Below are 24,892 nucleotides of genomic sequence, written 5' to 3'. Positions count from 1 at the left end.
AGCAGGTCCCCACCACCACCAAGGCTGACCTCCAACCCAGTAGGACCCGCCTACGAGCAATCAGCGAGGTGAAGGCTAAAAGATTTGCCTCCACACTCGCCTGCAGCTCGGGCCATTCCAATACCCCGAAAATGGCCTCTAGATAACCCGATTTCAAGTCCACACGTACTACCCCTGAGATGGTGTTGAAAACCTCCCTCCAATACTTTGCAACTTCGGGCAGGACCAAACCGTATGTACATTGTTTGAGGGGCCCCTCCCACACCGCTCTCAGACAGCCTCCACCCCCTCAAAGAGCCGGCTCATCCTCGCTTTTGTGAGGTGCGCCCTATATAAGAACTTCAATTGTATCAGCTCCAACCTCGTGCATGAGGTTGAGGCATTCACACTTCGCACCACAAACCTTCTTCCAACTTTTCTTCCAAACCTCCCCAACTCTTCCTCCTATTTGGCCTTGCTCCCTTCCATGGACACCCTATCCTCCAAAATCTACCCCACCCCTGCATCTTTTCCGCACTCACTGCTCAGTAATACGTTTGGGAGGCCCAGCCCCCTCGCTTGTTGCCCTCTCTGCAGGAGCACCTTCCTAACCCTGGCAAGCCTGCATCCCCCTAAAAAAGACCTGGGTAAAAAGACCGGCAGGCACTGAAACAAAAACAAAAATCTCGGTAGCACATTTATTTTAACCACCTGTAACTGGCCCGCCAACGACAAAGGGAGGTTGTCCCACCTTGCCAATTCGGCCTTCACCCTCCCCACCAAACTAGTAAAATGGAGCGCGTTTTCCCCCCCCCCCCCCCCCCAAAGTCACGTGCCACCTGCACTCCCAAATACTTGGAAGTGAGTTGCCGCCCTGTGAAATGGCAGCTCTCGCCCTCACGCCTGGCTGGGACACCATAAAATACTCTTCTCTAAATTTAATTTATACCCCATGAACAACACAAATCTTTGGAGCATCCCCATTATATTCCCCACCGAAGTACTCGGCCCTGAAATATACAGTGGTAAATAATCCACGTACAAGGATGCCTTGTGTTCCATTTCTCTCTCTCTCCTTCCTCTCCTCCTCCGCTTCCCCCCCCCCCCCCACAAAACTATCTCCTTCCACAAACTCCTTAAAAATGGCTCTATTGCAAATGCAATATGTCCAATAGCGACATAGGACACCCCTGGTACCCCGGCGCAGAACAAAGTGACCCAGACTCGTGTTGTTTATGCAAACACTCGCCATCGGTTCCATATAGAGCAGCCGTACCCGTGCCCATAAACATCAGCCCAATCCCAAATCTCTCTAGGACCGCCATCAGATACGCACACTCTACTCAGTTGAACGGCTTTTTCGCATCTAGCGCCATCAGTCTCCGTTCCCTCTGTCGCTGTCATGATCACATTTAGCAACCGTCTAACACTCGAGAACAGCTGTTTGCCCTTCACAAACCCTGTCTGATCTTCTATCACCTTCGGGAGGCACCCCTCCAACCTTGTCGGCAGCACCTTTGCCAATATCTTGGCATTCAGATTCAATAAGGATATGGACCTATACGATTTGCATTCCGTCGGGTCCTTGTCTTTTTTAACAGAAGGGAAATCGAAGCCTGTCCCAGTGTTGTGTTACTACCCCCCTACCTATTACCGCCTCAAACATCCCCGCCATCAGCGACCTATCCAGTTCATACCGGGAGGGTCCCTCCGTCTCCCCCAGCAACTTCGCCAACATCGTAGCACAGTACTCTGGCACTCCACCCCCTCGGGCAAGCCCACAATTCTTAAATTCTGCCGCTTCGACCCGTTTTCTCCAGGTCCTCCACCTTAACTCTCAATCCTTTGTTCTCCTCCACCACCCTCCGCAGCTCCTCGCCTACCAAGGTGAACTGGTCCTACACCCCCTTCAGCTTCTCTCCTACTCCCGCACCTCGGCCAATATCTTCAACACTGCCGCCTTCACCAGGGCTATTGTCTCCTCCACCAATACCTTCATCACTGCTATCATTCCTTTCCCCATCACCTCCATGTGATCAAACTGCTTTTCAAAATCCCCGGCCATCACCTCGGTCATCTTCTCTACTGTGAAGAGCATGGCCCTACCCAGCGACCCAGCCTTTGCCATCTTTCCTGCCACTGGGCCGACCAGCTCGCTCGCCCCCCCCCCCCCCCCCCTGAAGAATGTCATGAAGATTTGGTGACATTTATTCAGTCCCTAATTTCCTTTAGAAGATTCTTGTGGTGATTATGCACCTTGGGTGATGAGAGCTGGACATTTCAACATTTTGACTCCATAGTGATAGTCAAAACCTTTACGTGATTCTATGCAGTAGAACAATGAAAATCTCTAGAAAACCGGTACATAAAAGAATGAGCTAATTTTTACATTCCTTTATTGTAAATTCTCACTGGTGATATTGCATACCTCTTCCTTTTAAGAGTACTTAAAATTGTAAGCATTGTCACGTTTGTAGCAAAGGGGAAACCTGGTTTGTTGATGCTGTTAATTTTTCTTTAATATAGTTGTATTCCTGCTCACAACAATAATTATTTTTTTTTTTTAGATAATTGATAAAAGCAAGAGAGATCCTTCTGAGGAGATTGACATTCTACTTCGATATGGGCAGCATCCCAATATTATTACCTTGAAAGATGTAAGTAAGTTCAGCCGCACTGCCTTCTCTTAATTTGATAGGTTACTCTTGTACAAACCTGCTATTTTGCAGTACTGTAATGCACTGTAGTACCATCTAGTAATGATGAATAAAACACAATTTTTCCACATCTAACACTATTGCTCAAAAGTGTTTCTGTAAATCGCAATAGCTCTGTGTTGATTATAGATCTCATGATTTTGCTGTCATTTTTGCAGGTTTATCATGATGGTAAATATGTGTATCTAGTGACAGAACTCATGAAAGGGGGAGAATTGCTGGACAAGATTCTCAGGCAAAAGTTTTTCTCCGAACGTGAAGCCAGTGCTGTACTGTACACCATAACAAACACTATGGACTATCTGCATGCGCAGGGGGTAAATATAATTTAATACATTTCCAACATTTTTGTTTTTAGCAGCAATAGAGAAAAATGCTGTTCATTTGCTGTAATATCATGGGCAGCCTCTTGTTTCTAAAAGATATTCATTTTTAAGTTGAATATAATTCTGAACTAACTTGACTCCTTTCTGAAGTTAAACATTGACAGTTTTTAAAACAAAAGGGTTAGATATTTTGGAGCGTAGCCTTTATACTGACTAAGTTAAAAGCCAATGCCTGGTATGTCTTTCCTGTGCGATTGAATAGTGGTGCTTCGCGATTCGGATTTTGATGTTTAATATTTAAATGTTTCTTCCTGAAGATGTGATTGAATGACTGACTGGCCGTGATTCTCCGGCCTCTTTGTGCTCTCGCTCGAGCAGAACGAGGCCGGTGAATAACGGGAGACACCAAAAACGGCCTGTTCCCATCGGTGAAATCGGGATCTTGCCTTGGTGTGGAGAGAAACCAATCATCACCACAATACAATTAACAGGAGTGAACCCATATCCAATGGCCTCCTGCGATTCAATGGCCTCACCAGCAAGTGGTCACACTGGTACTGATTAGTACTCCTTTAAAAAACATGATCCTGGCAGAAGGGCTTCTGCAGGGAGCTTTTGCGGGCGCTCCCAGTGGGCGTCAAGGTCACTGCAGCCCTGAACGTTTACTCCTTGGGATCCTTCCAGGGCTCGAGCGGCGATCAGTGTAGCATCTCGCAGGCCACAGGTGCATCTGATAGGTCACGGCTGCCCTGTTTGCCCAGTCAGAAAACAGTATAAACTTTGACATGGACCAAATCCAACAGGGTGCCCAGTTAGCAGGATTCTCCGCCATCGCCAAGATGCCCCAAGTCCAGGGGCTGATGGACTGCACGCATGTTGCCTTGTGCTCACCAGGGTATCTGGGAGTTCCCTAAGTTAACAGGAAGGGATTCCATTTCCTGAACACACAGTTCATGTGTGTGCACGCTTCCCAAGAAGTGTGTACGACATGTACATCCTGGGGTAGTCAGACATCTTCGGCCTTTTTGATGACCACCCCAGGATGGGCAGCTGGCTCTTGGATGATAATGGGCACCCGCTGAGGACCTGGCTAAATACGCCAGTACGGAGACTGAAGCAGAGACCCGATACAACGAGACCATGTAGCCACCCGGGCTGTCATTGCATGGTGGATCGGACTGCTCAAAATGTGGTTCCGATGCACGACGTGCAGTACACCGCCTGGAGGGTTGCCTGCTTTGTGGTGGTCTTCTGTGTCCTCCACAACTTGGCACAGCAGCGGGGTGTCGTGCTGGAGGTTGGGTACGAGGAACATGTGCCCACATCTGAGTAGGATGATGAGGTGCCGGACCAGCAGGGGCTGCAGAATGAGTCTGGGGGTGAACCGGAGGACCAGCCAGTGGCTGCAGAATAGGCGGCAGCGGCGAGGGCAGCAGCTTCCAGGGCTATGGAGGCCCTCGTACTCATCTGCTTCACAGAGGATGTGGCCTGGTCCTTCATTGCTATCTCTCTCCTTAATCTTTTTCCTCCCCCCCACATTTGCCACCCTCCCAGGCTATGTGTAACATAAGCGCCCGGTGCACCACCTTAAACTGAATCGGGCTAAGCCTGGCGCAAGATGAGGAGGAATTGACCCTGCCCAGGGCGTCAGCCCACAGGCCCTCATCCAGCTCCTCCTCCCACTTGCCCTTAAGTTCCTCCACTGAGGCCTCCTCTGCCTCCTGCAGCTCCTGATATATTTCCGATACCTTGCCATCCCCTCCCCATACACCCGAGACCACCCTGTCCTGTATCCTCCGGGCAGGCAGCAGCGGGAATTCCCCCACGTGCTTTTTCACGAACGCCCGAACCTGCATGTACCTAAAGGTATTCCCCGGGGGTAGCCCAAATGTCTCCTCCAGCGCCCTCAGACTTGCAAAAGTCCCATCAATGAACAAGTCCCCCATCCTTCTGATACCCGCCCTGTGCCAACTTAGGAGCCCCCGTCTATTCTGCCGGGAGCAAACCTGTGATTATTCAGTATCAGGGCCCAGATTGAAGCCCCTACCTCCCCCCCCGTGCCATCTCCACTGCCCCCAGATCCTCAATGTCGCCGCCACCACTGGGCTCGTGGTATACCGCGTCGGAGGAAGCGGCAACGGTGCTGTTATCTGTGCCCCCAAGCTAGTATCTTTACAAGGCGCCGCTTCCACGCCGCCCCCTCTCCCTCCACTACCCATTTCCGAATCATGGATATATTCGCTGCCCAGTAATAGCTGCAAAAATTCGGCAGCGCCAACCCCCCCCCCCCCCCCCCCCCCCGACTGCGCTCGAAGAACAGTCTCTTAACACGCGGGGTCTTATTTGCCCACACAAATCCCGCAATAATCTTATTTACACGCTTGAAAAAGGACTTTGGGATGAGGATGGGAAGGCAGTGGAAGACAAACAAGAACCTGGGGAGGACCGTCATCTTTACGGACTGCACCCTGCCCGCCAGGGAGAGCGGTAGCATGTCCCACTTCTTAAAGTCCTCCTCCATCTAATCCACCAGCCGCGCTTGTGCAGGACACCCCAGCTCTTAGCCACCTGAATGCCCAAGTACCGAAAACTACTCTCCACCATCTTAAGCGGTAACTCTTCCAGTCTCTTTTCCTGGCCCCTTGCCTGTATTACAAAAGAGCTGGTTTTTTCCAACATTCAGCTTATACCCCGAAAAGTCTCCAAAATCCCTAAGAATCTGCATGACCTCCCCTAGCCCCGCCACCGGATCCGCAATATACAGGAGCAGGTCATCCGCATACAGTGAAACACGATGCTCCTCTTCTCTTCCCCCCCCCCCCTCCAGTTTCTGGACTCCCTCAACGCCATGGCCAGCGGCTCAATTGCCAGGGCAAACAGCAGGGGGGACAGTGGGCACCCCTGCCTCGTCCCTCGATGTAATCTGAAGTACCCCGACTGCAGCCGGTTCGTCGACACACTCGTTACCGGGGCCCGACACAACAATTTGACCCATTCTATAAATTCCTCTCCAAACCCAAATCTGCCTAACACTTCCCACAGGTATACCCACTCCACCCGATCGAAGGCTTTCTCCGCGTCCATTGCCGCTACCACTTCTACACGCACGCACACACACACCCCCCCCCCCCTTCCAAGGGCATCATGATCACATTCAGGAGCCTCCGCACATTCGTATTCAACTGCCTGCCCTTCACAAACCCTGTCTGATCCTCGTTAATCACTCCCGGGACACAGTCCTCCATCCTAGTGGCCAAAATCTTGGCCAACAGCTTTGCATCCACATTAAGAAGCGAAATGGCCCTATAGGAGCCAAATTGCAGCGATTCCTTGTCCCGCTTGAGGATAAGCGAAATCAGAGCCTGCGACACTGGGGGAAAGGTTCCCTTTTCCTTGGCCTCATTGAAAGTCCTCAACAACAGCGGACCCAGCAGCTCCGAGAATTTCCTATAAAACTCTATGGGATACCCATCCGGACCCGGGGCCTTGCCCGCCTGCATGCCCTCTAGCCCCTTAACCAGCTCTTCCATCTCGATCGGGGCCCCCAATCCCTCTCTTCTCTTTCCCCCCCCTTGGGGGCTCTGACTCGTACAGTTTGCCATAAAAGTCCTTGAAGACCTCGTTAATCCTTGCCGAGTTCAGCACCATATTACCCCCCCATCTCTAATTCCCCCAATCTCCTTGGCTGCCTCTCTTTCGCAGCTGATGCGCCAGCATCCTACTTGCCTTCTCCCCATACTTGTACACTGCCCCCTGTACCTTCCTCAACTGAGCCTCAGCCTTCCCCGTGGTAAGCAAGTCAAACTCTGCCTGCAGGCTCCGGCGCTCCTTCAGCAACCCCTCCTCTGGGGACTCCGCATACCTCCTGTCAACCCTGAGTATCTCCCCCACCAATCTCTCCCTCTCCATCCTACCCGTCTTCTCTCTGCGGGCCCTGACTGAGATTAGCTCCCCTCTGACAACTGCCTTCAGCGCCTCCCAGACCACACTCACCGGAACCTCCCCATTATCATTGGTCTCCACATAGCTTTGGATACACCTCTGGACCCGCCCACAGACCTCCTCGTCCGCCAGTAGTCCCACGGCCATTCTCCACCGAGGGCGTTAGCGTGTCTCCTCCCTCAGCCCCAAATCCACCCAGTGCGGGGCATGGTCTGAGATGGCAATGGCCGAATACGCCACCCCCTCCAATCTCGGAATTAGTGCCCTACTTACCACGAAAAAATCAATCCGCGAGTACGCCTTGTGCACGTGGGAGAAGAAGGAAAACTCTTTCGCCCTTGGCCTGGCAAATCTCCATGGATCCACTCCCCCCATCTGGTTCATGAACCCCCTCAGGACCTTGGCCGCTGCCGGCCTCTTACCCGATCTCGACTTGGAACGATCCAGCGCCGGGTCCAGGACCGTATTAAAGTCGTCCCCCCCCCCCCCCCGTTACCAAACTGCATGACTCCAGATGTGGAATCCTACTCAACATCCGCTTCATGAACCCTGCATCATTCCAGTTCGGAGCATACGCATTCACTAGCACCACCCGGACCCCCTGCAACGTGCCACTCACCATAACATATCGACCTCCTTTATCCGTCACAATACTCGCCGTCGCAAATGCCACCCACTTGCTCACCAAAATTGCGACCCCCCTGTTCTTCGCATCCAGCCCTGAGTGGAAAACCTGCCCCACCCTTCCTTTCCTCAGCCTGGTTTGATCCGCGATCTTCAGGTGTGTTTCTTGTAGCATGGCTACGTCTGCCTTTAGCCCCTTTAAGTGCGAGAACACACAGGCCCTCTTGACTGGCCCATTCAGGCCCCGCATGTTCCACGTGATCCCCCCCCCCCACCTAAGAGAGAGTCCCACCCCCCCTACACCCCGTGTGAAAAGAGAGCGAAAAACAAAGCAAAGTACGTACACTCAAACCCCCAGCTTCAGGTGCCACCCCCACCATTTTGTGGGTAAACCACGCTCCCCATCTGGGCCGACCCCACCTCCTGTGACGCTCTTCCCAACTGCGACCTCGCCCAGAGCCTCGAGGGCCTAGGGCAAAGGTGGCCACAGAAACGCAAGAAACACAGGGAAAAACCCAACATAACATCCCCCCCCCCCCCCCCCAGCAACCCCCATAACATACTGCAGTCTATTAACTTGATTCCAGCTTCTCAATTTTTAAAATAAATTTAGAGAGCCCAATTATTTTTGCCAATTAAGAGGCAATTTAGCGTGGCCAATTCGCCTATCCTGCACATCTTTGGGTTGTGGGGGTGAAACCCACGCAGACACTGGGAGAACGTGCAAACTCCACACGGACAGTGACCCAGGGCCGGGATTCGAACCCAGGTCCTCTGCGCCGTAGGTAACAATGCTAACCACTGTGCCACCGTGCTGCCCTCAGCTTCTCATTCTTAATGAAAGTCCACGCCTCGTCCGGCGTGTCTAAATAGTGGTGCCGGTCTTGATATGTAACCCACAGCCTCGCCGGTTGTAACAGTCCGAACTTCACCCCCTTTCCGTGGAGGACCGCCTTAGCCCGGTTGAATCCCGCACTTCTTGGCCAGCTCTGCACGCCAGTCCTGATAAATACGGATCTCGGTGTTCTCCCACCTGCTGCTCCACTCCTCCTTCGACCATCACAGGACACACTCCTTGTCGGTGAAGCGGTGGAACCTTACCACCATAGCTCTCGGAGGCTCATTCGCCCTTGGCCTCCTTGCCAGGACTCTGTGCGCCCCATCCAGCTCCAGGGGGCGGGTGAAGACCCCCGCGCCCATCAGCGTGCCCAGTATCATGGTCACATACGCCCCAGCATCCGAATGCTCCACACCTTCAGGAGACACAGAATCTGCAGGTTCTGCCTCGTTGACCTATTGTCCAGGTCCTCCAGCTTGTCCTGCCATTTTTTGTGCAGCGCCTCGTGCATCTCCACTTTAACCGCTAGGCCCAGGATCTCATCCTCATTATCAGAGGCCTTCTGCTGCACCTCCTTGATCGCCGTCCCCTGCTTCTTCTGGTTCTCCACCAGCCTTTCATTCAACGCCTTCATAGGGGCCAGCATCTCCGCCTTTAAATCCACAAGGCAGGTTCATAAAAACTCCTGCTGCTCCCGTGACCACTGGGCCCACGCTGCCTGATCTCCGCCTGCCGCAATCTAGCTTTTTCGCGCCCGTTCTCCTCTCTTCTCCAAAGCTGCTTTTTTGACCGCCCCACTCCATACAGCGCTGGGGGACACTCAATGTTTCCTTCCCACACCGGGAATCGTCGTCAAGGTACCACTGGAGCTCCTTAAAAGGGCCCAAAAGTCCGTTATCGGCGGGAGCTGCCAACCGTGTGACCTACCTCGGCATAGCCGCAACCGGAAGTCCAGACTTGCAAAGTTAAGTGAGTTTAGAAACCCAATTAACTCTGCTGATGCCGAATTGAACGGCCACCAGTTATCTACCAACCTCGCCGAGGAGACCATGGCCAGGTGCCGTTCAGCACTGGCCCTCACTTGGGTGGGGGCTCAGCCTCTGGGCAGGGGACCCCCTTACAGGTGAATTGGGGTGTGCGGGTGTCGAGAAATTGGGGTACCATTTTTTAAAATAAAAAGGTATCACGAACTCTTCCTGCACACAGGAGCTCTGCTCGTTGAAGCTCCAAGTGCAGGAAATAATGTTGAGTGTAGCGGGGGACGTTCTCCACTGGGGCCCGAAATAGCAACAAGAGTGCTGTTAAATAGCAGACCCCGCTAATCCCGTCCAGAATGGACTCTGATTTTTTTTGGTTTGATCACGCCCCATATTGAAAGTTAAATTAGCTGCTGAGGGATTTAGGATATCAATTTTTGCGTTAGGTCAGTAAGTTGTAGTTTTTTTGTTTTTCTCAAGGTCAGGAATGTTTGAGGAATGAAACATTGTGTCAGTGTCAAGCATTGAGGTCAGGTATAGCACAGGTAGGTGTAATATTAAAACTGCAATATTTTCCCTACTGATGTGTTTTCATCCTTCAATTGGGAAGCGGCCGTCACTCAATTGCACGGATGCAATGTTTACTTTTTCTACAGTTCCCATTTGACTTGGTGTGACAGACAATTAATGCTGAACCAGGAACAACATTGTGATATGGACTCTCCTTATTTTGAGAATTTGCTTCTTCCCTTTAGTGCTAACATAGAAAGGAGTTTCATTTCATTTGTCTAGGCTCAAAACTCTAGTTCCAAGATGAAAGCTATCACAATTTCTCTACAATTAATGTTTTGAAGAAATCTAATAGCTTCTGTTGAATTGCAAAATTAATTTCAAAGTAACACAAAAAGCACATAAGGAACTAATGGGATCTGTATACAATCACATTTTGATTTCTTTACCTTCAGTTTGTCCCATATACTAGCATTTCTATACTTGGGTTTAGTCCCTCAATTAAGTGGTTATCCTTAGCATACATTGGACAGTAAGTGTCAAAATCCAATTCAACCGTGAGATGATTCTGTCACTTAAATGACACATGCATGTACTTTAAGGATAATTGTTAATTGGCCATCAGATGAAGGGGCATGCTGACCATTTCTCTCTAGGTCGTGTTTCATTCTCTAACCTGCAGACATTGAGGACAGTTACAAATGCTTCCACTGTTGTTTCAGCAGTTGTCAGTTGAGTCTGCACAGAACAAGCAATAAACTGCAAAATAGATTTACTGACTTCAGGGCACCATGCCATATGATCTTTTATATTCAGAGTTTTGATGTGGATATTGGCAATGCATCAATATAACCCTCTGGAAGCATTTCATTGAAAGTACATCGATAATAAAAGCAGTTGAAAAATTTGCTGATGTTAAATTAATATATTTAAATGCATTTAGGTGGTGCACAGAGACTTGAAACCGAGTAACATCTTGTACGTGGATGAGTCGGGCAACCCAGAATCGATTCGTATCTGTGACTTTGGGTTTGCCAAGCAGCTGCGTGCTGATAATGGCCTACTCATGACTCCGTGTTATACAGCTAATTTTGTTGCTCCTGAGGTATGATGTATTCATTTATTTCTGTCTTTTGCTGAAGCATTACCACAGTTAATTTATTTTCCCCTTGAAACTGAAACTTTTAAAGCTGAGTGCTGGTGATTGGGCTCTCGCAGCGCACAGTTAGCAGGTGCAGGTTTATGTCTCTCCTTCCCTCATGATGAACTACCAACTTCACCTGTGCTTATTATCAGGCTTCTCATTGAAAACAAACATTTCCCCAGAGGGTGCTAGGCATGTCATCTCGGGGAAAGGGCTAAACTGGCTTGTTTACAAATGTGGCAGCTATACATAGAACATTACAGCGCAGTACAGGCCCTTCGGCCCTCGATGTTGCGCCGTCCTGTGAACCCCCTCTAAAGTCCCTCTACACTATTCCCTTATCGTCCATATGCCTATCCAATGACCATTTGAATGCGTTTAGTCTTGGCAAGTCCACTACTGTTGCAGGCAGGGCATTCCACGTCCGTACTACTCTCTGAGTAAAGAACCTACCTCTGACATCTGTCCTATATCTATCTCCCCTCAATTTAAAGCTATGTCCCCTCGTGCTGGACATCACCATCCGAGGAAAAAGGCTCTCTATGTCCACCCTATCTAATCCTCTGATCATCTTGTATGCCTTAATTAAGTCACCTCTTAACCGTCTTCTCTCTAAGGAAAACAGCCTCAAGTCCTTCAACCTTTCCTCATATGATCTTCCCTCCATACCAGGCAACATCCTTGTAAATCTCCTCTGTACCCTTTCCAATGCTTCCACATCCTTCCTACAATGTGGCGACCAGAACTGCACGCAATACTCCAAATGCGGCCGCACCAGAGTTTTGTACAACTGCAACATGACCTCATGGCTCCGAAACTCAATTCCTCTACCAATAAAAGCTAACACACCGTACGCCTTCTTAACAACCCTCTCAACCTCGGTGGCAACTTTCAGGGATCTATGGACATGGACACCGAGATCTCTCTGCTCGTCCACACTACCAAGAATCTTACCATTAGCCCAGCACTCTGTCTTCCTGTTATTCCTCCCAAAATGAATCACCTCACACTTTTCTGCATTAAACTCCATTTGGCACCTGTCAGCCCAGCTCTGCAGCTTATCTATGTCCCTCTGTAACTTGTAACATCCTTCTGCACTGTCCACAACTCTACCGACTTTAGTGTCAAATGCAAATTTACTCACCCATCCTTCTACACCCCCCTCTAGGTCATTTATAAAAATGACAAACAGCAGCGGCCCCAAAACAGATCCTTGTGGTACACCACTAGTAACTGGACACCAGTCAGAACATTTCCCATCAACCACCACCCTTTGTCTTCTATCAGCTAGCCAATTTCTGATCCAAACTGCTAAATCACCCTGAATCCCATGCCTCTGTATTTTCTGCAATAGCCGTCCGTGGGGAACCTTATCAAATGCTTTACTGAAATCCATATACATCACATCAACTGCTTTACCCTCATCCACCTGTTTGGTCACCTTCTCGAAGAACTCAATGAGGTTTGTGAGGCACGACCTATCCTTCACAAAACCATGTTGACTATCTCTAATCAAATTATTCCTTTCCAGATGATTATACATCCTATCTCTTATAAACTTTTCCGAGACTTTTCCCACAACAGAAGTAAGGCTCACTGGTCTATAGTTACCAGGGTTATCTCTACTCCCCTTCTTGTACAAGGGGACAACATTTACTATCCTCCAGTCTTCTGGCACTATTCCTGTAGACAAAGATGACTTGAAGATCAAAGCCAAAGGCTCAGCAATCTCCTCCCTAGCTTCCCAGAGAATCCTAAGATAAATCCCATCCGGCCCAGGGGACTTATCTATTTTCACACTTTCCAGAATTGCTAACACCTCCTCCTTATGAACCTCAAGCCCTACTAGTCTAGTAGCCTGTATCTCCGTATTCTCCTCGACAACTTTGTCTTTTTCCCGTGTGAATACAGATGAAAAAATACTCATCTAGCACCTCTCCTATCTCCTCAGACTCCACGCACAACTTCCCACTACTGTCCCTACTCTTACCTTAGTCATTCTTTTATTCCTGGCAATTCAGATGGATGTCAAAGATTTCATGGCAGTATAGATATTCTATATCTATAGAATATCTATACTGCCATGAAATCTTTGACATCCATCTGAATTGCCAGGTGAAGCCTCCAGAGTAACCTCTTGCCTGTCGGACAGAAACTTGTAATGAGCGATACTACTTTAATATTGAAACAACATGCCTTCATATAGCTCCTTTTAAAGTAGAAATATAGACCCAGGTAGTTGAAAGGTGTAATAAATTAAAGTGCTGGCATTGTGCTTAAATTCTGAAGTACGGGTTGAAAATCCATCATATTGACTCAGGAAATAGTTCCACAAACTATGTGAAGCTATTGCATCTCTTTACACTTCACCCAGCATATCCTTGTATAATACATGTTCACAGCATTGAGAGCCTCTTGGAAATAGACTTTAATGTATAGATACGCTGTAGGTAATTTGGCAATAGGGTGAGGGCCTAACTGACATTCATATGCCATTTCGATAAATACTTTAATTAAAATGTGGATCATAAAAGCTGAGCAAAAGCATGTTGATGTTGGCTTATCAATAGAGCTATCCTAATTAATTAGCTTTTTTGCTGATTATGTTTTTTGTTGGATTTTTATCAAATTAATACTAAGTCAGAATAGTTAATTAGTTATTAACTAAAGTAATACATTTATTTGGTAACCTTGAATTGATTAGGGATTGAAGTTAGGAGATGAGGCTGAAAAATAGTTTGCCCTGTAAAAAAAAACAGAGCACTAATTATATTCTGGCAATTTGACCCTTGTACTGTATTGTAACTGCTGAATCACAGTTCACTAGGATTATAATCACGCGCATTTTTTGATCATTTAACTATTTTTTGCTAAATTATATAGCCTAACCACATGTATTTCGATTTGGTTCAAATTCGTGTCAGTGCGTACAAATATTTTTAGTTGTATTTGCCTGCCCTGTTTTCATATCCCTTCAATTTCTCCTGCTTCATCAACCAACCCAATCTGATCTTGAATGGTAATGTAGATTGTGTTAGCCACTCAGCCCCAAAGTGAATTTCATAGCTTTGCAGCTATAAAGAAAGCTCTGTTCTAAATCTATTTAATTTTGTATCTGTGGGCCCTTATTCTAGAATCCACCTACTAACCCCCCCTGCCAAACTCCAAAGCTGTATCCAAGTTCATCTGTGTTGTCCCCTCTAATTCCTCAATATGTTTCTTACTGTGTGAAGTCCAAAACTGCATGTACCACACTTAAGGTTTTATGTGCAAGAGGAATTGTAAAGCTAATTTAATTATTTCCATGTGTTGTACTTCATAGGTCTTAAAGCGCCAAGGATATGATGCAGCTTGTGATATCTGGAGTCTTGGTGTTCTTCTTTATACTATGCTTACAGGGTATGTGTGTGTGTACTACCTAGGATATTATTGATCAAAGTATTAAAAATACCAAACAGATTTTCTGTTGGACGTTCTTCCACCATGCTTCCCTTTAAAGGTGGTGGATCATGCTTTGGTTATCTAAAATGAGAATGCCAATTAGGGTGGCATGGTAGCACAGTGGTTAGCACTGATGCCTCAACGCCAGGGACCCAGGTTCCACTCCAGTCTCAGGTGACTGTGTGGAGTTTGTACTTTCTTCCTCTCCCTGCGTGGGGTTTCTCTGGGTCCTCTGGTTTCCTCTCACAGTCCAAATATGTACAGGTTAAGTAGATTGCCCTTCGTGTCCAGAAATGTGCAGATTAGGTGGGCCTGGGTAGGGTGCTCTTGAGAGGTTGGTGCAGACCTGATGGACCGAATGGCCTCCTTAAGCATTGTAGGGGTTCTCTGGGATTGAAAATCCGATTGGAGCACTTTGTAATAGAATGAGTTCCCTGTCTTAATTTGATTCATTCTTAATATAAGCATGTCTCATTTCAAATAATTACAAGTCTAGTATTGTACAGTAGAAATCTGACACCAGTCATAGGTATAGGTGTAGCTATGGGAACACCATTTGAGACATATTCTTTATGTAGAAAATGTTTGTGTACATTTGGATCATACAGGTAAGTGTACTTCATGTGTGTATATTTACACATCCACCACCACTCAACCATATTTTGTATGATGGCTGTTTTCCTATTTCCCCATCCCCTGTTTTCAACAAAACCTGTGACCCAGTTATTCATCAGTGTTGCCTCATTTCAGTGGCTCCTGATTGTCCATCTTGAAATTTGAATTTTTGTGGTTTAATCACCTGAACTTTAATTTTGTTTCACAGTTACACACCCTTTGCTAATGGACCTGATGATACTCCTGAAGAAATATTGGCAAGAATAGGTAGTGGAAAGTTCAGTCTAACTGGAGGTTACTGGGATACAGTTTCTGATGCTGCTAAGGTAATTGAACAAGGCAAATTGTTTATATGAACATATTAACTTACGAATTAAGAAGGCGAGTAGGTCATTTGGGCTCTTGAGCCTGCTCCACCATTCAATAAGATTACAGCTGAACTGATATTGCTGCAACTCCACATTCCCACCTGAAAACACATTCTGCCTTGAAAACATTCAAAGTCTCTCCTCTTTAAAATGCAGTGGAAGCTGACCTCCAAGAACTCAACTCTCTAAGAGAAAGATTCTTCTCCTCTATCTTAAATAGCTGAGCCCTTATTTTTAAAACAGTAACTCCTGTTGTGCATTATCCCACAAGAGGAACCATCTTCTCCATCTCCACCATGTCAAGACCTTTCCGGATCCATATGTTTCAGTGAAGTCACCTCTTACTCTTCAAAACTCTAGCAGGTACAAGCCCAGCTTGTCCAATCTTTCCTCGTTAAGACAATCCTCCCATTCCAGTTATTAGTTTAGTACAGCTTCTCTGAACTGCTTCCAATGCATTTACATCCTTAAATAAGGTGACAAATACTGTACCAGTACTTCAGTTTTGGTCTCACTGCTCCCCTGTAGAACTGAAGCATAACCTCCCTACTCTTGTATTCAATGTCCCTCACAATAAACAATAACATTCTATTAGCTCTGCAATATCTCTCCATTTAGATAATGAACTACTTTTTTATTCTTCCTGCTAAAATGGACAATTACACATTTTCCCACATTATGCTCCATTTGCCAGATCTTTGCCCATTTCTATATGCCTCTGTAGTCTCCTTATTCCTTTTCACAACTTACTTTCCTACCCATTTTTGTGTCATCTGTAAATTTAGCAATTATACTTTCATTCAAGTCATTTTTATAAGTTGTAAGAAGTTGAGACCCCAGTAGCAATCCCTGTGGCACATCACTCTTTACATCTTGCCAACCAGAAAAAGACCCATTTATGGTTACCTCTGTCTCCTGGTAACTAGCCAGACAATCTTCTATCCATAACAATATGTTACCCTCATATCATGAGTTTTTTATTTTCCATAATAACCTTTTATGTGGCACCTTATCAAATGCCATATGGAAATCTAAATAGTGCATCCATTATGACTTTATCCCACAACACGTGTTACTACTTCAAAGAACTCACGTTGGTCACCAACATGTCTTTCCACTCTTAAAGCCCTTTTACAGTTGAGATAACTGGTTAACATTTGGTTGGATGAAAAGCTTGCAAGCCTGCTGCTTAAATCTGTACTGTGTCCAAGGATGTACTAAAAACCCAGTACTAGATTCACGTATATGAATCAAAGAGATCATTTGGAGCAGAATGAGTTGAATAAATATTGATGCATTGAGGCAATTTAGTTTTGATACTGAAATGTGATACCATGTACAATGTTCCAGAACTGAAATTGACATTATTTATCTATTTGCTCCCAAGTGATCCAGTTGAATATTCCATTTTTGTAGGAAAATGAGTAGGATCAAAGAACTCTATACCTCTTCTTATTCCCAAATATCCCAGAATCCAATGTAGTGAAGAGTTTATTTTTTTTTTAAATCATCTTTATTATTGTCACAAGTAGGCTTCCATTAACACTGCAATGAAGCCACTTTGAAAATCCCCACTGTGAAAGTTGCCACACTCCAGCGCCTGCTCAGGTACACAGAGGGAGAACTCAGAATGTCCAATTCACCTAATAGCACCTAACAAGTCTTTCGGACTTGTGGGAGGAAACCGGAGCACCCAGAGAAAACCCACGCAGACATTTAGAGAACATGCAGACCGGGCACAGACAGTGACCCAAGCAGGAGTCGAATCTGGGACCCTGGCTCTGTGAAGCAACTGTGCTACTGTGTCGTCCATATTCTCCACTCCTCTTACCTCCATCCAACCCCAGTAAATAAGGACTTGAGGTTCTGTTCCATATGGACGGATGAACTTGCAATTTTATTGCCCAGGAAATTACTGCAGCACTTTTAAAGTTATTCATAGAATCCCTGCATTGCAGGAGGAGGCCATTTGGCCCATTGAGTCTGTACCGACCCTCTGAAAGAGCACCCTACCTTTGTGCTAATTGATGGATAAATGGCCAGAATGCAGCAAAATCTTGCAATTTTCAGTTGACACATTTGGCTATCTTGGTGAGGTAGCATGTCCAACTTAGTTATACGGAATTACAGCTTTGTTTTTCTAACATCAAAGGCATTAGTGTGTATGCAAAGCAGCAAATTTTTTGTCAGTTTGCTTGTTTCATACTTGCAAAAAGGATTACCCAAGAACTGATATTTATAAAATGCTGGAGGGTTTACTGAGTTTTTGCCGCTTACAAATATCCAGTGTTGCAAATCTGATTGGATATCGTTTCTAGTCAGGCCGTCAGATCTGTGTTGCCTCCAAAAGTGTTCACCACCCCCTGGCCAAGTTTTATCTTTTAATCATCACTAAAACAAAGATTATCTACCCTTTGTCACATTTACTGTTTGTGGAAGCTTGCCGAGTGCACTTTGGCTGCAAGTATTTTCCACATTAAAACAGTGGCTTCATTGGTTGGAAAGCTTTGGAATGTCCTGAGGTTGTGAAAGTGTTCTAATAATGCAATTCTATTTTTTTCTGATATTTATCATTGGTTAGTGTCAGTATGTAGTTGGAGGTGCTGAGCATGGTGGCACAGTAGTTAGCATTGCTGCCTCACGGCGCCGAGGTCCCAGGTTCGATCCTGGCTCTGGGTTACTGTCCGTGTGGAGTTTGCACATTCTCCCCATATATGCATGGGTTTCGCCCCTACAAACCAAAGATGTGCAGGGTAAGTGGATTTGCCATGCTAAATTGCCCCTTAATTGAAAAAAATGAATTGGGTACTCAATTTTTTTTTGAATGAATTAGTCCTACAACCTTTTATTTGGTCAAGGTTGGATTTAATTTTTTGCATAATTGAGTAATTGAAGCAATGCGTTCACTTGCCTATAAACGTTGGCGAATAATAAATTCAATTTTGATCCAACAGGATCTTGTATCAAAGATGCTTCATGTAGATCCACAGCAAAGATTGTCTACCACCCAGGTCCTCCGACACCACTGGATTGTACATCGGGATAAACTGCCACAGTTTCACTTAAACCGTCAAGATGCACCTCATCTAGTAAAGGTAAAAACTGTACTTAAGCACTCTTTTCCTCCACCACCACCCCGCAGCACTCTTGCACTCCACCCCCACCCCGTGCTGTGTTGCCCTACCCATATACCTGAAGGCCTATCTGCATACAGTAAAAAGGCAGCACGGAGATAACTAATGACCCTTTCATCTTAGCGGGAGTTTATGCAGATGTTGTTGTGCCTCTTGGTAAACTTGTATTTTATCATTGTGCCATGTTTTTCTAGGGGGCCATGGCTGCTACATACTCTGCATTGAACCGAACACCGTTACAGCCTGTTCTAGAACCAGTCGGCTGCTCAAATCTGGCCCAGAGAAGGGGTGTTAAGAAACTTACCTCAACTGCTCTTTAAAGTGACCTCTGCTGAAAACTGGATTCACAGCAGCCTTAGACATTCACATGTTTGTCAGAGAACATACCATCCCATTTATCTTTATATGCTGCTTTTTGTCTTCTGCTAGTCCTGCTTTGAACAATTGGATATCAGGATATTGGGAATGTAATCTTTGGATGGAATGTGAAGCAGAATACGTGGGAACAAAGGTTATTTGGGTAAAAGCATAGAAACTTGGCATTACAATGATCACTGTATTACCTGTATTTGTAAATTAGCAATAGAAAAAGCACTCAAACAGTGAATTTCTACTGGGAATGTATAAGTCCATCTGGATTGTTTTTGTAATTAGAGATCCTTTTTTCCCCCCTAAAGTTTAGCACTTGAGTTAAAGTACATCCTGTATGTGTTATCACTGTAAACCTTGTGCCATTTTTTAATACCATGACTTTGCAGAGGCACTGACTCATTGCTTTTCCTCCCAGCATTGTCCTCCACTCATCTATCTGTATCAATGGCTATTTTCTCACACACCTGATCAGTATTCCATGGTTGAAAGTCCTGTTGGGCACTGTTAAGCAGCCCAGGAATGCTTTATCTCCTTGCCTGCATTTGGAGTCAATTGCTAAACAACTACTAAATCTATTGTAATCTATAAATCTTTGAAAAGGCAGCCGACCTACTATAGCATGTATTTGTAAGACTTTACTTTTGTGTGAGACAGAATGTTTATAATCTTCCATTACATATACCTTAGCATGATACGGTGAGGGTGATGGTCATATTTTTGCCACTCATTGTGGCATTGAACAAAATATTGAATGACTCGGATGGATTCACTTTGGCATTTGAGTTACACTGATTCTATGAAAAGAATTAGAAATCAATTGAAAATAACTTGCTGTGTCTCCATCATGTCTTCAGTTTTAATATTCTTAAAGATCATTGTTTAAAGATATTGCAGCCTTTAATAGATTCGTTATCATTGATGGGATGTGATTGCAATGATTCAAATACACATTAAATGTCGCCATTCAGTTATTGTAGCTCTAAGGGACAGTGTAAAGATGAGGGATGTAATTATTTTGAAATTCAAAATCTACTTGGTGAGTTTTTAAAATGAAGCCATTTCACAGATGTAATATTTTTCTACACTTCTATAAAATCAAACTTTATACCAGACTCCACCGCATAGCATGGCACTAAGTGGATTGTCAAGGACTTTTTTTTATAATGTCTTTTACCAAAGTATGAATTTGGTAGCAGTCTGAAGTTGGATTCATCTGACACTTGCTGGCTGATGCTGCCAGTTAAGTGAATGATTGGAATAGTCAGTGCTGCAGAAGATTGACTTAATTGTGCCTCATTCTGGTACTGAGTCAGAATGTTTTCAAATGAAATTTAATGTTACCCTAGCCTATTCCCAGATCCATCTAGGAGTGGAATCAAATCTGTCAGTACTTATTGTTGCTCTTTGTGGGCTGGCGATTTATTTTGTAATCATGAGGGAAAAACTGAAATTTATACAAAATAAAATTTCAAACTTAAGATTGTGCTGTCATTTTACTTGCAACCTCAGCTTCTTGATGCGTTCTTATTTTCATGGTTTTATTCTCGCTCTTGCAAATCGCTATCACATTTTGAATGATATATTGTAGATAGTTGAGGAACAGTACATTGTGCATTAGGGTTAAAATGTCGCTGAAGACTTTGTTGTATCTGTCCAATTCAGATACTTCAACCAGCTCTTTAATTAAAGTTTACCCAGATGTCTTTATTTATGAGTAGAACGAAGTACGGACATGGATATAATGCAACACTATTAAATATAACCTGTAAATTACCCACTAAACATACAAGAAACACCCAGGATTTGACTATACTACCTGCAAAAGTGGTTTGGTGTGTTGTAGATCTGGTCTCTCTGGTTCCTCTTTGCAAAGGTGATTCTCGCTGGCTGTTGCTTTCTTGCTTCCTTCTGGTCTCTCAGGGTCACCTCACACACCAAGTCTTTGCTTCAAGTCTCTGCTTGGCTTCTGCTCTTCTGCCTCTTTTACTTGCTCCTTTGCTCCTTCTGCCCCTGGGTCCCTGAGATGCCTACTTTTTATATCCCCTCCACTCGCTTTTCCAGAAACTTCTCTGGCTTCTGGCCAATGAGGTCTCGGGAGGAGGGTCCCAGCAGCCAATGGTCTGGTTGATGACTGTTTGACAAGCCACCTGAGCCCACACCAGGTGTCCCACTTCTGGTGGTGTGGGCTGCACATGACCTGTTCCCATATAGTAGATGCTTGGTGACGGAAAGTCTGACTCGATCTGGGCTACGAACAACAGACTTCTTGAAGTTTGACTGCAGTATGATTTTAAAATGACCACATTCTCTCCTCTTGATCCAGTGAGTGCCAGTGAAACGGATCTCTCAATCCTTACTAAACCAGCTCAACGAGCAAGTACCCTGAATCCGGGTTTTAAAGTATCATCCCTAACCCACAATAATAACAAATGGGAAAAAAAAAATGAAGAAACAATACATCAAGGTTCTTGATTGTCGCGTAGTCCTGTAATGTTCAGGTGTGACAGGTTGCGGTTCTGGGGAAATCAAGGTAACGCCTGTTAATTCTTACTAATATCTGATTCTCTTTTCCCGTTTATTTACTAGAATGTCCTATGACCCTTTTGTGTTTTTTTTTAAAAATAACCAAAGAAATAAGTAAATGAATAATAAAGGCTCAATAGTCATACAAAGGGTTGGTCAGCAATCAGTAATATTAATTTTTTTTTCAACCCACAACCAAACTGGTATGTCGGGAGATCATGGAAACAATACAATGTGGGCGGATAAAAGTCCTTTCCAATTGGGTGATGCGTGGAGTGGATGGATAAAGCTATTTACAATTTGGACCGTGATGTCCTGATTCCTTCTCAGCAGAGGGAACCTATGTGGACGGGCTTTGGCTGTGGGGTACCCGCTGCGTTACCACCTCTGGTAGTGAGCGCCAGGTCAGACGGTTCTGTGGGTCTCTGTACCAGGGACGCCATAGCAGGTGACATTTTCTGGTTCCCCGGAGTCCTTTTGGCCGAAGTTCCCTCAGACGGCGCCTTCTTCCTGATATCTAGTGAATCGGAGCTGGGACCGGGTGGGCCGGAATCGATTCCGGAGGTATAGGGTAGAGGTTTGGGGCCTGGAGTACAGGGTGTGAGTTAAGTGGTTCTGGGGGCTCGAAGATCCCTGCTAGTGTGATGTGGTGTTGGTGGAAGTTCTGTTGTGAGACAAATGCCTTCATCTGGTTTGGGGCAGCAGGGTAGCATGGTGGTTAGCATAAATGCTTCACAGCTCCAGGGTCCCAGGTTCGATTCCCGGCTGGGTCACTGTCTGTGTGGAGTCTGCACGTCCTCCCCCTGTGTGCGTGGGTTTCCTCCGGGTGCTCCGGTTTCCTCCCACAGTCCAAAGATGTGCGGGTTAGGTGGATTGGCCATGCTAAATTGCCCGTAGTGTCCTAATAAAAGTAAGGTTAAGGAGGGGGGGTTGTTGGGTTATGGGTATAGGGTGGATACGTGGGTTTGAGTAGGGTGATCATGGCTCGGCACAACATTGAGGGCCGAAGGGCCTGTTCTGTTCTGTGCTGTACTGTTCTATGTTCTATGTTCTGGTTGATATGATACCATCCGGCTTTCTTGGGGCCCACCAATACCTTGTATACAGAGGGGCTGGCCTTAACTGTCACCGAATGGGGTCCAGTGTATTTGGGGGTCAGGCCGCTGCTTTGGGCCTGTTTCAGGTCTTTGACCTTGGTCTGACTGACACTAAAAGCTTCAATGCATTCAGTGACGTGTGGTTGCCAAAGTTCTCCCTCCCGGGCACCTTGTTTGGCTAATCCATCTGCTCTTACATTCCCAAGTGGGGAGGTGCGATGGTGGGCCTTGACTTTTATTATTCCATACTTTCTACCTTGGATGGTTTGGAAAATGAATCTCAATAGTGGGGCTGATGGCAGAGACTTTCCATCCGCCGAGATAAATCCCCTTGCTGCCCATAGGGCCATAAAATCCGTTAAACTGTTGCAGACATACATATTATCTGAATGTATGTCTACTGGTGTGGGAAACAGGTCGGGGCGGCTGACTATATAAGCTATTGCTGCTAGCTCTGCAGCCTGGGCACTCTTGTGCAGGAAGTTTTAGGGCTATCTTCCTCGGGCTTGCCTTCATGTCTTCCACATAGATGCTGCATCCCGTTTTCCTGTTTCTGTCCTCCATCATGTAGGATCGATCAACATCTATCTTTAAGCTGTTTTAAGTCTGTCTGGCTCCCCTGCTTTCTCTCTCTTTTTCTCCCCCCCCCCCCCCCCCCCCCCCCCTCCCCATTTAGGCAAAAATGGCCCCTTGCGGTCATTTAGTGCGGGAATCAGGCATTTGTGAGGCTCCCCCCTGTAATCTTACTATTTTCTTATTATCATGGTTTTATTCCCGCTCTTGCAAATCGCTATCACATTTTGAATGATTATGTCGTAGATAGTTGAGGAAAGTACATTATGCATTCTGGTTAAATTGTTGCTGAAGACTTTGATTTCTTTTGAGTTAAGACTGTTTTCTAGGAAATTGTTAGATCACATTAGCAGTAATAGACAACCTAGACTAGTGACTGGGCTGCATGAGTGGCCCTCCATGTCCATGGGCCACATGAGTGAAATTGGGTATGAATAAGATTAAATACATTTAATACATGTCAAATATTTCATAACCAGTTACAGAAGATGCTTAAATAAAATTCATATTCATACTGTCATCAACTTGCATTGTATTTTTTTGGAACTATATCTTGTTTTTTGAGTAACAAAGTAATCCAGCACCGAACTCTGTTTACCATTCTGCCCTCATCACTGATTTTTTTTTTTAAATTTTGCTCCTACTACTTCTGCTACATATTTTTATTTTGCATTAGATTGTCCTTCCTCACAATCCATTTCCAACACAAAAACTATCTATTTGGCAGGAGAGAAGTGTATAACTGCCAAAAAATTAATAGGAAGATGTCATACTCGGAACCACACACGATGGTTTCACTGCACTTGCGTACTCAGAATGCACTGGGCATGCTGTTTAAACAGCGGGAACCGCAGCAGCACGTCCTGGCCTCAACTTGTGGCAGTGCAACCCTGGACCTGGAATAGAATAAATGGGCCGCACTCTAGTCCTGACAGGTCTCGGGTTGACCACCATTGCCACAGTATAATGTGACTGCAGCCTAAATTGTTTCAAATTAAAGGAAAGTAGTGGTGTCTGGACTTGGAACCGCCCGTTCCTTCAATACCTTTGACATGGCATCAACAAATCCCTGCCAAAGTCCCCTGAGCTTTGAACATGCCCAAAATATATACACATGATTCACAGGCCCACCAGCACTGCCCACACCTATCCTCCACCCCTTCAAAGAACTTGCTCATTCGAGCCACAGTCATATGCGCCCTTGGACCACCTTGAATTGTGTCAGGCTAAGCCTGGCACACGACGAGGACGAATTGACTCTACTCAGGGAAACCTCTAACTCTACTCGGCCTCTAACTCCCTGCCCAGTTCTTCCAGCCACATTCGTGTCACCTCTCTTACTCTTAATGGGGATCCCTCCCATTCCATGAGCTCTTAATAAATTTCCTATACCTCCCCCTGCCCACTCCTGTTTTCGACACTACCGTGTCCTGTATCCCCTGGGGCAGCAGGTGCGGAAAGGTAGAAACCTGCCTCCGCACAAATCCATCACCTGCAAGTAGCGAAACCCATTCCCACCGGGCAGCTCAAACACCTCCAATTCCTCCAAACACGTAAAGCCACCATCGATAAACAAGTCCCCAAACTACTCGATCCCTAAAACCCCCCATCCAGCCCTCCTGGTGCAAACCGGTGGTTGCCACAAATTGGTGCCCATACTCCACCCTCGTATGCTTCCGCCACTGTCCCCATACCTCAGGGCAGCCACTACT

General features: G+C 45.9%; 1 protein-coding gene across 3 annotated transcripts in view; it reads left to right on the top strand.

Annotated features, from left to right (window-relative positions):
* The window catches only part of LOC119969227 (ribosomal protein S6 kinase alpha-3), a 123,769-nt gene extending 103,304 nt beyond the window's left edge, over positions 1-20,465 (top strand). For all 3 annotated transcript variants that reach the window (XM_038802555.1, XM_038802554.1, XM_038802553.1), the window contains 7 exons: positions 2,547-2,636; positions 2,855-3,013; positions 10,857-11,018; positions 14,380-14,456; positions 15,322-15,439; positions 18,436-18,576; positions 18,810-20,465. In XM_038802555.1, the coding sequence (XP_038658483.1) occupies positions 2,547-2,636; positions 2,855-3,013; positions 10,857-11,018; positions 14,380-14,456; positions 15,322-15,439; positions 18,436-18,576; positions 18,810-18,935 (873 nt within the window). In that variant the 3' untranslated portion in view covers positions 18,936-20,465. The remainder of the gene's footprint in view (positions 1-2,546; positions 2,637-2,854; positions 3,014-10,856; positions 11,019-14,379; positions 14,457-15,321; positions 15,440-18,435; positions 18,577-18,809) is intronic.
* Positions 20,466-24,892: the final 4,427 nt, after the last annotated feature.

The sequence above is a fragment of the Scyliorhinus canicula genome, chromosome 7 (assembly GCF_902713615.1).
Source record: "Scyliorhinus canicula chromosome 7, sScyCan1.1, whole genome shotgun sequence".
NCBI lineage: Eukaryota > Metazoa > Chordata > Chondrichthyes > Carcharhiniformes > Scyliorhinidae > Scyliorhinus > Scyliorhinus canicula.
The sequence above is the reverse complement of the archived record's forward strand: the minus strand, read 5'-3'. Positions and strand labels throughout refer to the sequence as shown.